A 13,334-nucleotide genomic window follows, 5' to 3' on the forward strand; every position below is an offset into this window, starting at 1 on the left:
AAGTCCAGTGGTAAGAATTTTTGTTTTCTTGACATTGAGATGAAATTCATAGTGAAGACTGTATCATTTGAACTTCTGCAGCAAGCACTTCAAGTTCTCATTTCTTTGAGCAAGTTTGTGCTGTCAGCACAATGCAGGTTTTATTGATGAGTCTTTCTCTAATCCTGATGCCAAATTCTTAATAAAATCCAGCTTCTCAAATATTTGATTAGCATACAGACTGAATGGGTATGGAGCGAGGATAAAATCCTGATGCACACCTTTCTTAAATTTAAACCATGCAGTGTTCTCTTGCTCTGTTCACACAATAGCCTTCTGGTCTAGGTATAGATTCCACATGAGAACAAATAAGTGTTCTGCGATTCCCATTTCTTCTCAATGTTAACCATAACTTGTTATGATCCACGCACAAATGCTTTTGCACAGTCATAAATAGACATTCTTATGGTATTCTTTATTTTCAGCTAGGATCCATCTGACATTATCAATAATATTGCTGGTGCCTCAGCCTGTTGTAAATCCAGCCTGAACTTCTGGCAGTTCCCTATCTACATAATAATCTAGATGTTTCTGAATTATCTTCAGCAGTATTTTACTTGCTGCTTTAACATGGTATTAATGATACTGTTCTATAGTTTTAATATTTAATAGTTTTAGTATTAGGGTTGTGATAGTTAAAAAATTACCACAAATTTAATTACTGCCATTGAAGTACATATTTAAAAACGCTCATCTTTTATGATGTGTATTATACCACAATATAAATATTGTGAATTTTTTTTAAAAAATAAAAAACCACACATTTAAATCTGATTAATACAAGGAAATCTGACATGAGGTTATGCATCAATTTAAATACAGAAATAAAAAAAACATGGCCAGCTCTGGCGGCCTAGTTGCAAGAAGCTGCACTGCAATCCCAGAGGTGTGCAGTTTGAATCCACCAGATGCCCTGCTGGAGAAGGAGGGACAATCTCCTCCAGTACCAATCAGGTCTCATTTAATGGTACACACACCAAAAAAATTAAAAGACATTAAAAAAACTTTAAATCTAAAGAAGTGCTAAGAACTTCCTTAGCAAGAGTAAAATGTTTAAACCAACTTTTGGATAAAATGATGATATATCATCAGCTTCATGGAACAATTAATTTTGCTTCACACAACTATTATTAATTCAAACCTAAGATTTGTCTTACCAAGAGGTGCAAAGTTGTGGATCCCTTCTGCATTGTCAGGCTCAGATGCTAGTATTCTTGTTTTCAAGGTACTGTCAACAGCTTTATTTGGACCCGAGTCAAGAAATTTCATAATTGTTGAAACCATACTTCGCGCAGTATTTACAATAGCCCTTGTGCTAGTAACCATATTGTTGCAAATGAGCTGGACACCACCTGAATGTATAAAATACACTAAATAAAAATTGTCATAGGAGGGACAGTTTATCATTAAGAAGAGTCAATCTTTAATAGGAGACCATATTAAGGTGAACTGAAACTATTATAAGATGATTGTATCAAAATGTCAGTTTGTAGAACTTTTCCTCACCCATATCATGAAATGCTTTTAAGGCGTCACTAGTATCCAATACTCTCAAAATGAACCATAATAATGGTTCAGATAACTGGCAAGTAGCAAGAGAGCCCTAAAAAAAGAAAACAAAACAGAAACATGTAAATCAGGACTTTGAAAATAGCAATTATTAGCTTCTAAAATAATTTTTAAGAAAATCAAACATTACAGTGCCTTTAGTAGCTTCATACTTAATTCCTATGACAATCATATTAATAGAAATGTATACCAAAACACATAAGAGAATGCATAACATTTTACAAAATATAATGTTTTTATATATAATACTAACATGTTTGATATTTATGTTAATTTACTATGCTTCCCCACTAGATAAAGACTTTCATTGCTGTAGAATCAGAACGACTAATAATCTACTGTCTGGTAGGTTTTCAAGGCTGTGAATCACATGGGTGGAGAGATCCTTTTTCCTTCCACCAGGGAGGAACCATTACTTAAACTCCCTACAGAGTACCTTGTATACTGGTCATATTTTATTAAAAAGGGGCCTTCTCGGGTATCTTTTTTTTTTTAAATTTCACTGGTGAAGTATTTTATATACATACAATAAATAGCTAAGAAAATAATTATACACAGATATATACAAATCTCCTTAAAAGATTAGGCATTCAAATTGCATTCGAAAAGTCAAATTAACTGATGTTAAAATGTTAGCTTAGATCCTATAATTTAATTTTTAAAAGGCAATATGCAAACCAATTATACTTTTTAAATTACTCCTTTTTAAATTTTTTTTTTTATTGTATTATTTTTACGTGTGCCGTCAAATCAGACCTGACTGGTACAGGAGGAGATTGCCCCCTCCTTTTCCAGCTTAAATTACTTTTTAAATTACTGTAATATTTAACTTACTTCAAGTATTATTTCTCAGAACTACAGAAAGAAATCTAAAACTTAAGAATAAGCGATATGTTTTTTATTCCTGTATCATTAAGGTCAACTTTGAAAATAGTATTTCAAATATATTTCACTGCCCAAATTCTATTAAATAATCTGTGTCTATTGATGCTTCTCTTGCCCCAATATGTATTATAAATAAGTTTACTTCTTCATGTCCTATATATAGCATTCTCTACTCTTCCACCCAAAAACTACCTACTACTATAAATGTTGTTGGATTGAACTTACTTGTCTGCCCATATACCCACAGGCCATGTAGGTTAAGATTGGCTGTAACATCATATGGACTGTAGAAGCCTTTTTACTAAGAGTTGTCAGTATGGTAAATAATCCATCCCCAACTGATATGGCATCCAGCCCACCATGAAAATTTTCATGTTTGGTAAGATGTAATCCACTTGCTCCTAATGTAAATAGAAGAGTGTGCAAGAATATTTTGTTTAAGTAAAAAAGAATCAATGCTAACTTATCAAAGTTTAAAAGTTATTTTCTGTGATATCTGAATGAGTACATAAATAGTTCCGAGTACATATATACTCAGAACATTTAAATAGGTATATATTCATTTACACAATTCAATATGTGAATTGAATTCTGTCCCTCTTAAAAAACGTTATATCCAGAATAAGAGGTGGGTAGTAAGGTGGACCGGGGTGGGCGTGCGCGACGAAACTGTGCAGCAACGAATTAATTTTTCAAAGAGAACAAGGTGGGGGGTTGTAGGGAAGAGTATGTCCAAGAATGAATAAATGAATGAAAATCCAAGTTTTTCCATAAACTTTTGTTAAAATCACAATAAAAAATTATTTTTAAAAGTTTATAGATCCTAACCTCTGTATCTACGATTATACTTCCATTCAGAAACTAGATACCACTATATTACAGAGACAGTATTAGTATAGCTGTATCTTGAATAAATCTCTTTTAAGATAAAAAGAGATTAAACACAACCTACCAAAAAGAAATAGGGGAACAGACATATCAGACATAAGACTACCAAGAAGAAAAAAAAAAAAAAAAAAAGACATAAGACTACCATAAGAGCTCACTTCTAAGAGGCTAAGACTTTCCTTAGGGCTACAAGACAGAATAAGGCTTCCCTTAGAGACTTCACTCTGAATTGAGATTTCAAGCTATCTAATCTGTGAAAAAAAGCTGTTTGATAAAGCCACCTATTTGTGATACTACTAAAAAAATAATACTATATGACTGTTATTGACCATAATTATCAGTGTGTACTCTATTATGGGTAATACCACTCAACTAACAAGAACTGCACAAAAAGTTACATAATCATCCTTCAATGAATCTAATAAAAAAGAAGGCATATTTGTATGCATTATACAAAGATAAAATACCATAAAGTAAAAATGCATAAAAAAAGATTTTGTTTTAAATATGTAGAAATGAAAATATTTTTTAAAAAATTAACTTCCACGAAATACGATGTGATGTGATTCAGACATTGTGCACATACTGTAAAAATACAGGCAACCCCTACATTATAAATGAGGTAAATTCATCTTTAATACTGTAATTATAATGTTATTATGTACACACAAAGCAACATTTATTACATTGTTATGCAACTGAAAATTTTAATATTCAGAGAGACTGGGACCTTGGACATACATGTGGTTAGGCGTTAAGCAGCACAAGACTGTATCAGCTCTTAACAGTTTTCTAATACAAAATCTGTCTCTTTGCATTAGAGAAAAAAAAATGTATTTCAAAGACAGACTTATCTTTGTCTGAAATGTTAAAGATGTTTGATTATATTATACAGTACCTGACTTACGAAAACAGTTTTCCTTATTATTTTCTATTTTTAAAAGAAATTCACATTTAAGTAATGTTTTTCAATTTAACTCCAATTTAACATATTATTCAAAGCCAGTCTCTAAGTCTTCATGCATAAAATTCAGTCATGACAACAAGTATTCAACAGAAAAGCACTGTACTTAAAAAGCCATATGTTGTAAAGACAATAGACAGAGAACCAGAAATAAGTATAAGATTTATATCTGGAATACATACCAATGATCATTGCCATGGCACTGCTATTACACAGGCCCAGAGCAGACAAAATTTGGCTCATAATCTGTTGATTGGCTAGCACTAAGTCAGCAACATACGCGGGTGATCCTTGAATACTAGTACTGCTTCCATTGCCATCTTTGCCTCCTGAGACTTTTTCTTCATCTGAAACACTGTCTGTCGTATTGCTGGTCATAGATGCTCTTGCACTATATTCCCTATTGCCTGAAAGAGGCAGCTGTACTAAAATGTTAACCAGTTTTAACAAGTCAAACATGAGTTGGTCTCTTGTCGTTTCACCACAAACTGCTTTTGCATCACCTGGACGAATGAGGTTGGCAAAGAGTCCGCCAAAACATGCTCGAGCACCCACTGAGCTATCTGATCCACTTCGAGACATTACTTTATCTGAGCAAGTAATGTAGTGGTGCACCAAAAAAGTGACCGATTCTATCACAGCAGAAATAGTACTAACTGAAACAACTTCAAAATTCTGCTCCAGAGTGAATTCCAAGAGCTTCACTTGGGCATCAAGAGGCCCCTGGCCTGTCTGGAAGGCACCCCTAGAGAGAAAAAAGAAAAAAAGTAAAATTTAACTTCAATTTAAACAGTAGTAAAAGAAAACTACCACAAAATGTGGGGTGGAGGGGAGGAAATACAATGAATTTGGAATTCAGCGTTTTGATTTTCTACTTAATAGTTTCCAAGTCTCCCTAAATTCTTGAGTTTTGCCTTCATTTTATACAAAATAAAAAAGCTTCCTGTTCAACCGGGAAAAATAAACCACCCAAAACCCCACAAACTCAAACTCAAGACCTTCGAAGTGATTTCTACTCATAGAGACCCTCCATGAGGTTTTCAAGGATCTCAACTGATTGGAGGAGACTGCTCATCATTCTCCCTTGGAGCCGCTGGTTGTTTCAAACTGCAGGAGACACATAGCCTTCTGGTTAGCACTGGAGTAGCTTAAAGAATATGCCACCAGAGCTCTTAACTAAAAAACTAAGGAGAAGGAAATGAAAGGGACAATCACAAAGCACTTCTTATGGGTGAATGATTTCTGGTCTCTTACATCTTCAATATTATTTATTTAAATATTCCCTATGGATATTAATTCTCTCTACTAAAGATTCGATTAAATAATTCTTATGAATCTAGAGTGACAGTTCTCAAAATACACTTACAACGAAAATTCAGAAAGCTTGAAAGAACGCTGCTTCCAATTAATATCAAATTATCAAATTAATCAAATTATCTACAAAGTTATAAATTCTAATGATCCAGAGAGCTGAAGTCACAGGACAACCAAATAACTGGATAACCAACAAAACACAGGTATCTCCAAAAAGATGGGATGAGAATGTTTGCTCTCTTGAGGCAGAATCTGGGAAGAAAAGATCCGAGCAGTATACAAAGTAAGAAGAAACATTCAGCTAACCTTTAACAAATTGCTAACTGCCAACTATGTAATAGTATAACACAAAATCCTCAAAAGTTCACGACAAGCCCTTGTCCACAGATACTAACAAAGATTATGATGATCAAGGCAAAAAATCAAGAGAGAACATTCCTCAAAAGTCTAAAGTCAGATGGGAGAAAGAAAGAGATCTGGGGGTGCTGACACTTTGAGAAACGAACAAAACTCTGCTCAGACCTTTCTCCCCTCAACTGTCAAAAGCCTTAATTCCATGCAATAGGAAATGGTCAATAACTACTAGCCTCAAAAAACACAACTGAAAAGTCCTTTTATCAACTGAAGAAAGAAGTAAAAAATAATCCAAATCCATCACTAAAAGAGATCTCTTATTGGTGGAGATTAGGAAATGTTCTCCCATATAAAAGCCAAAGATTTAAAGGAGACTCTGCTAGCACACAAGGGATAAAAAACACTGATAATGTGTCACACGTGAGACTTAAATACAGTGATCTTGCTGAAGACTGAGGTCAGATTTTATAATTATAGAATACCTGCCACTACCAGTAGTTTAGAAAACACTTAAAAACATGTAAAAGCAGCCAAATGTTCAAGGTAAAGTCGTAGAGACGTCTTGCTCTTTGGTTCAAATAAATAAGAAAGAATGAAGACGAGGCAATAAAATAAAAAACAACGGGCAGAAAAGATTTTTTTAAAAAAAGATTTCTAGAAAATAAATTAGTAACACTAATACATTTTAATCCATTATATCAATAATTTTCTTAAATACAAGTACAAATGTTCTATGCAGACCAATGAAGGAACTCTGGTGGGAGAGAATGAGAGAATGAAAAAGAAGTTTATCAATTAAAAAACTTGTATTTCTGTTAAATAAAAACAAAGATCTCACTAGTCAAAAGAGATAGTAATCCATATAGCATGAAACTCTAATCAATAGAAAGCCAGACTGAGTACATTAATTCTAAATTACACATGACATGCTACTAGAAGGAAAGGTACAGTAGATGATGACAAAGTCAAAACACTAACATAATACTAAACATAAAGGGACCTAATTTAGACAATAATGGCACATCTAAACCAAAACATGACAAAATGAAAAAGGCAAAATTCTACATAATTATGACCCCAGATCTCATAAAAGAATTTAGAATTACTTTTAATTTAATAAAAGTAAAATACAAGAAATTTTGGGATTTAGCTAAAATGTTGGTTTAAAGAAATTTAAAGCATTTATAATAGAAAAAAATTCTCAAGTTAATGATCTAATATAGGAAAATGCAAACTAAAACCAAGCAAGAGGAATGAAAGAAATCAGTGTTATTATAAATGGAACATTTTAAGCTGTTTCTTTTAAAAGAGCAATAACAATTATAAACCACATTAATGGTTTTCAATACAGGAATATAAAGGCAGAAGTAGTCACAAATGAGTACAATACCTAGAAAGCAAAATTTCCTGTAGTTACTATAAAACATAATCTATATACATGTTGTATGTATATTATTCATACAAAGAACTAGGGATTTTCTACTAGTTATCAAAAATAACTACTATTAAAGTAGTTACTGATTTCTGTTAACTTTATAAATTTAACACGTTGCCGCAAATGATGGCAAATGTGTTTCTAAGCATGGTCATCAATTTAAAAAGTGTCTGGCAATGTGGTTTTTTTCCTATTTTATTTTGTTTATTTCTCAAGAAGTCATAAACTAAAAATTACATAATCATTTTCATAAATATGTATCTTAAATTTATTTATGTAATGTTTTTAAGGCAATGGCACCTTACAAATGAAATAAAGCAATAGTGATAACAACTGGATTTAATGTCTTTTAATAACCGAACATGTCTAGCTTCAGTTTTCATATAGCTTTTCAATATGTAAAACAAGTGTTTAATATATTTAATAAATAAGTGTTTTATGTATTTAATAAAAAACAAGTGTTTATATATTTAATAAAAGGAGTTTCATCAGAAAGCAATGTTTTATGGCTTGTCTCTTCATCTGTCTAAATATGACAGTATCATGATACATGTTACACTGAGTAACATAGGGAAGCATTCACTCATTATAAGAAACAGCACATCATTGTCAGTTTCTTTTCAAAGAACCTATTATTCATAAATTTATTTTTAATTTTTGTTGTGTACCAGCGAGTCAGAAGAGACCCGTAGCTGACTGTCCATCAAGTTGTCAGAGGCAGTAATTGCACGGGAGGAGCTTGCCCATCCTTATCCTGTGGAGCAGCTGGTGCATTAGAACCATGAACTTTTGGAAAGAAGTGTAGCTTCTTACCATTAGGACACCAGTGATCCCTTATTTATGATTACTATATTAAATTATCATAAAATATATTGTATTTTTATATAAAAATTATCCAATTTTTTTAAACTATCATTTTCAGGATTTTTATCATGTATTTGCGTAAAAATAAATATACAAATACTCTTCATCCTCTTTGTATGTAGAAAGATAAGAAGAATTATAATAATCTATGAAAAAAGTAAAGCAAGCAAAATAATCAGAAAGCACAATAAAACTTTTCTCTTTATTTCTAACATGTCATGCTTATAAGTTCCTGAAATGTTAAGTTAGTGAAAGTATATTCAGTGAGTTAAATACTGTATTTATATGACAAGAATATATTTGTACACGGAAATTCACCTTTCTGTTGAAAGTATATGGATCAACTTGAGCAAAAATTCACTGAATATTTGAGGACAGGTTGAAGAAAGATGCACCTGTAATCTGGTAAGAAATTCTTGCATAGCTTGAGTAGCTGTTGGGCCAACCTGAAGAGAAAGGAGATTACAATGATTACTGTTGTTCCATTTACAGAATCATTCTTCCTAACTTGTTAGTTCAGCAGCTACAGTTTAATTTGTCATGTGAATGAAAGCGGAAAGCATCAGTAGAGTAATAATAATAAAAAAAATTAATAATTAGGCCTTAATATATTTGTTTTAAATTCTAATTTAGATTCCACTGTCAATAATTATCTATTGATTTATATAATTAAGGGACATTTAATTGTATGCATAATATTCACCAGAATTACATAAAAAGTAGCTTTGTAGACTCTCAGAAGTATAAAGAACTTCTGAATTGATTTTGACAAGCAACCTTAAGCATTTCCAAATAAAATAACTCAGCAAGATGATCAAGCAAGGTCAAGAACTTATTAACTACCAGAGAAGGTAATAAAAACAAATTTCCCCCAAAAACAGCTACATAAATGAAGAAAAAGAAAAATCTGTTTGCCAAGCAAGTATCTGTCTCATTAATAGAAGATAAAATAGTACGAACACTAAGTAACTTGAGGTATGTCTAGAATGTTTTATTAAATGTCTATATATATATGTCTACCTATATACATGTCTATCTATATCTGTATGTCTATATATGTGTGTGTATATATATGCATGTATATGTGTATATATATAAAAATGTGTGTGTGTGTATATATATAAAAATGTGTGTGTGTGTGTGTGTGTGTGTGTGTATATATATAAAAAAATAAAATATTTTACTCAATCCTAATTCAATAAACAAAAAGCCCCCACAATTTGGTGGGTGGAGGGAGGGGATAAAAGAAATGGGAAAGGTCCGGTAGGGACCTGAAAAGACACAGTAACAGCGGGAATAGTCCAATAACTGTAGTCCAACAACTGGGAATGATTGTATAGAACACAATGTGAATAAAGAATAGTATGAAACACTATATATGAAATTTTGTAAATAAACCAATATTGTTATTGCTGCTGCTGTGCGCTGTCGACTGTACAGGAGCCCTAAACCCAGCTCTGTTCTGTGTCAACCATACTGTCTCTGACAAAACTAACCCCATTGCCCCGGTGACTGAATCAATCCATCTTATCAAGGTTCTTCCTCTCCTTCTCCTGCTCTGCTCCCTCCACCCTCCCAATATTAAATTTAAAAACAACAACAACAAACTGTGGAAGAATCTGAGAAAAGCAAAATACAATGTGAAGTTTACAGTATTTTAAAGTTCATTTCTAAGACCAAACACATGAAACAGCATTCCGAAGTAAGGTCCTCTAGAAGTGAGCTTGAGGGAGAAGGCATGATCCACAGTAATTTTTACAACAAAAAGTTCGAATACAGGTACTATAAAGATACCCACGCTATCTCGGATATAGTACTAATTTTTTAAAGTTTTATTACCTGGGGACTGTGCTGATTTGTTCCATGAGGACTGGTACCAGAAAGAAATTTCACTAAGACATGAATGAGGTTGGGATCTGAAACCAGCAGGTGAGCAGTACTCTCCTGAGTTCCAATGACACTGCTTGAACCAGCTATGAAATAGGAACAAAAAAGGCTCTTACCAAATGGACCATTACACAATGTAAATATTTTCAAATACCATCTTGTCATTCCAAGTAACTTTCACATATTTTCAGTAGTCAGTTTGTTAACAGGGCTTAAATTCCTATTATATAATCATGGATGTTGCAAACCCATGTCTGTCTCCTCACACAACTTTTATAGTTCAACTGTGAAAACTCATTTTTTTTTGTCTTTTATGTCTGAAAATTTAGCAAGTAGAAAAGAACATACTAATTTCTCACTGTATTATTTGGTGAACCTATTCTTAGTATCTAACTAGGAAAAGATCAACCTTTCAAGACAAATAAAGACAAAACACTACTCAATTTGGCATATAAGTTCTCCTGATTTGCAAATACAGATTCTACACTGAGAAGGGGCAAAATATTAGGTTACAAGGCGGGTAAGAAACTCATTGAGGTGAATCTATTTTTAGTATCAGATAAAAGGTTGGCTGTGAACACATTTTAGGGGTATGTATTTCGAATGAGAAAACAGAAATTCTGGATGGTCAGAAATCATTTATGTTTTATCAGTTTTACCTTTATATTAGTCGTGAAGCACAGTTATTTAAATAATAACAAAATAATAATAGTGATGCTGTCCTTGAAAAGAATAGAAATAATGAACATCTCCCTGTCTCCATAAACTACAACCAAAGGTTAATTCACAATTACTAGCCTTTACTGTCTAAAACAAACATTAATACTCTACACAGAACCTAGATCTAAATATGAAGAATAAAATCAGTTTGTAGTCATCATCACATTGGTCTATGTAAAGAAACCCTAAGGACTAAAGAAAATTTTTCTAAGATCATTCAGAAAGTATATTAATACTTTAACTTAAATAAAAAGTCTCAAGGTGGTGCAAACATTTCATACACTCAGTTGTTAGCCCATAGGCTAACAGTGTAGTCCACCCCAGAGAAGACTTGGGAGAAAAGGCTGGTGATCCATTAAAAATCAGGACTTGAGACTTCTATGGAGTTCTAGTCTGACACATACAAGGCTCTACAGGTGAGTACAGACTCAGATATAGCAGATAACCACAGTAAACCAGGAATTTAAAAATTGGTTGGGGATAGAAAGCACAATAAACACTTTAATCTAAATAGGGTAATTATGTTCATAAAATATCTCTTTAGATAAAGGAAACAGAAGGCAAAGCTAGTCATTCAAGTTCATAAATATTACAATGGATAAGTCAGTTGTATGTGCAAAGACACTCTGCATAATCAACCTGAGGCTAGCAATAAAAACTTTAGGTTATACCCCAACAGAAATCTGTTTTCTTTGAACAACTAGTTAAGTCTAAAATCATACGGGGCAGTTTCAATTTGTTTTCAAATGGTTAAGAGTCTGAATCAACTCAAGGGCACATGAAATTAATAAGGGTTTAAAATATAAACAGATAGCTTATAACATATAACCAAACACACAGAAAGATATTTTAAAAAGGCATAATAAAATAAAGAATTCAATCATAATCTTTACTATCTCGCTCTTGGAAAACATTCTTTTAAAAATCTAATAGCAAGAAATTGAAGTTATCTCAGCGATTTAAATTTAATAAACTTTTGAACTTACAATTCAGCTGCATGTTTGTCATAAGCGTTAGGCTATGAAGCACAAGGCACCATGTCCGAAGTAAAGTATTGGGATACCAAGCTAGCACTGTAAGGAAGCTAGTTATTGATGCTAGGCAAAAGAGAAAAAAAAAGTTTTACTCAGTAAAGCTAAACAAATGCTGCCCCAAGAATTATAAACCAAAAGAATGCATTCAAAATAAGTTCTTTCTTTAAAACCATTCAATAACTAGTGTTCCCAAAACATACTAACAGAATGAGTCCAATTAAATAAAATATAAGCATTATTGAAGTACTGCTTTTGGTTAAGTTGTAGGCTCAGTGTAAGACATGTTATCACTATAAACTGTTGGGTTTTTTCCATACTACATATCATTCTGTTGTAACATAATTTATAGATACTTGAAAAGTGTCACATTTTATTCAAAAGCCAAAACCAAAAGGAGACACATTGGAAAAACTGGAATTGAGGTAATCACTAAAACCCAATGCAGTTTTACAGCCAGAACACAAACCTCAAATAATTATGAAGCAATCACTGTGCCTTGTTTCTTATTTCTGTTGTGATGTCTGGCTTACAAAAGCCAAAAAAGTTGTTAAAAATGTACAAACAAAGCATGGCACTCAAAATGGGTATTTAAAACATCCTTTACACTATAATGCTGATTCTAGGGCAAAAAATGCAAAAGTCTGAAAAATCTGAATGTACTTCTCTTGCAAGCAGCACTATGAACAGACGCTTTTTTCCCTAGCACTTAAAATATAACTAAGACTCTTATTGCTAGAATTGAAGACTAGTTCTCTTTCTATCAAAGTCTATGATTAACCTACTCCCTCATTCCCATTCCTGCAATCACAAAAAAAGAAAAGACAACTTGTACAGAAGATCAACATTTTCTTCACTTTAGCAATTCCCATGGAGTTAATTCATATTTTTTAAAAACATGTAGTAAACTAACAAGATGGTATTCTAAGAAAATAAAACAAAAAGATTAACAGACTATTATAATTTCTAGTTGTACACAGACATGGGTTAATAATACAGACCAAGCAGAAACACAGAACACATCAATATTTATTGTAGCACTTACTTATAATAACCAAAGATGGTAACTACTTAGTCATTAACAGAGTAGTGGATAAAGAAAGTGTGAAACATACATACATATATACATACATACATTGTAATAATATGTGGCCATAAAGAGAAATGTATCTTGAATATGCTACAACATAGATGACCCTTGTAAACATCATGCTGAGTGTAATTAGTCAGTACCAAAAGGGTTCCAACTAGCCTGACCAAGGATCTTACATTACAACTTAAAATTTATAACCTCAAAAGTTATACACATTTTCTAAATTATTTTTTATCTCTTCTATGTTACTGACTTTAAACACAATGTCACTGAAATGCACAGTGAAAGAAT

The 13,334-nt window shown here is 32.3% G+C and overlaps 1 protein-coding gene across 1 annotated transcript in view; it reads right to left on the reverse strand.

The window, feature by feature from the left end:
* The window catches only part of BIRC6 (baculoviral IAP repeat containing 6), a 281,200-nt gene that overhangs the window by 99,787 nt on the left and 168,079 nt on the right, over nucleotides 1–13,334 (reverse strand). The window contains exons 43-49 of the mRNA XM_006882363.1: nucleotides 11,906–12,016; nucleotides 10,152–10,285; nucleotides 8,631–8,758; nucleotides 4,528–5,090; nucleotides 2,719–2,894; nucleotides 1,546–1,642; nucleotides 1,197–1,391 (exon numbers count right to left, since the gene is read on the reverse strand). Of these exons, the coding sequence (XP_006882425.1) occupies nucleotides 1,197–1,391; nucleotides 1,546–1,642; nucleotides 2,719–2,894; nucleotides 4,528–5,090; nucleotides 8,631–8,758; nucleotides 10,152–10,285; nucleotides 11,906–12,016 (1,404 nt within the window). The remainder of the gene's footprint in view (nucleotides 1–1,196; nucleotides 1,392–1,545; nucleotides 1,643–2,718; nucleotides 2,895–4,527; nucleotides 5,091–8,630; nucleotides 8,759–10,151; nucleotides 10,286–11,905; nucleotides 12,017–13,334) is intronic.

Source organism: Elephantulus edwardii, unplaced genomic scaffold (assembly GCF_000299155.1).
Source record: "Elephantulus edwardii isolate Elephantulus edwardi_28Jun2011 unplaced genomic scaffold, EleEdw1.0 scaffold00019, whole genome shotgun sequence".
Lineage (NCBI taxonomy): Eukaryota > Metazoa > Chordata > Mammalia > Macroscelidea > Macroscelididae > Elephantulus > Elephantulus edwardii.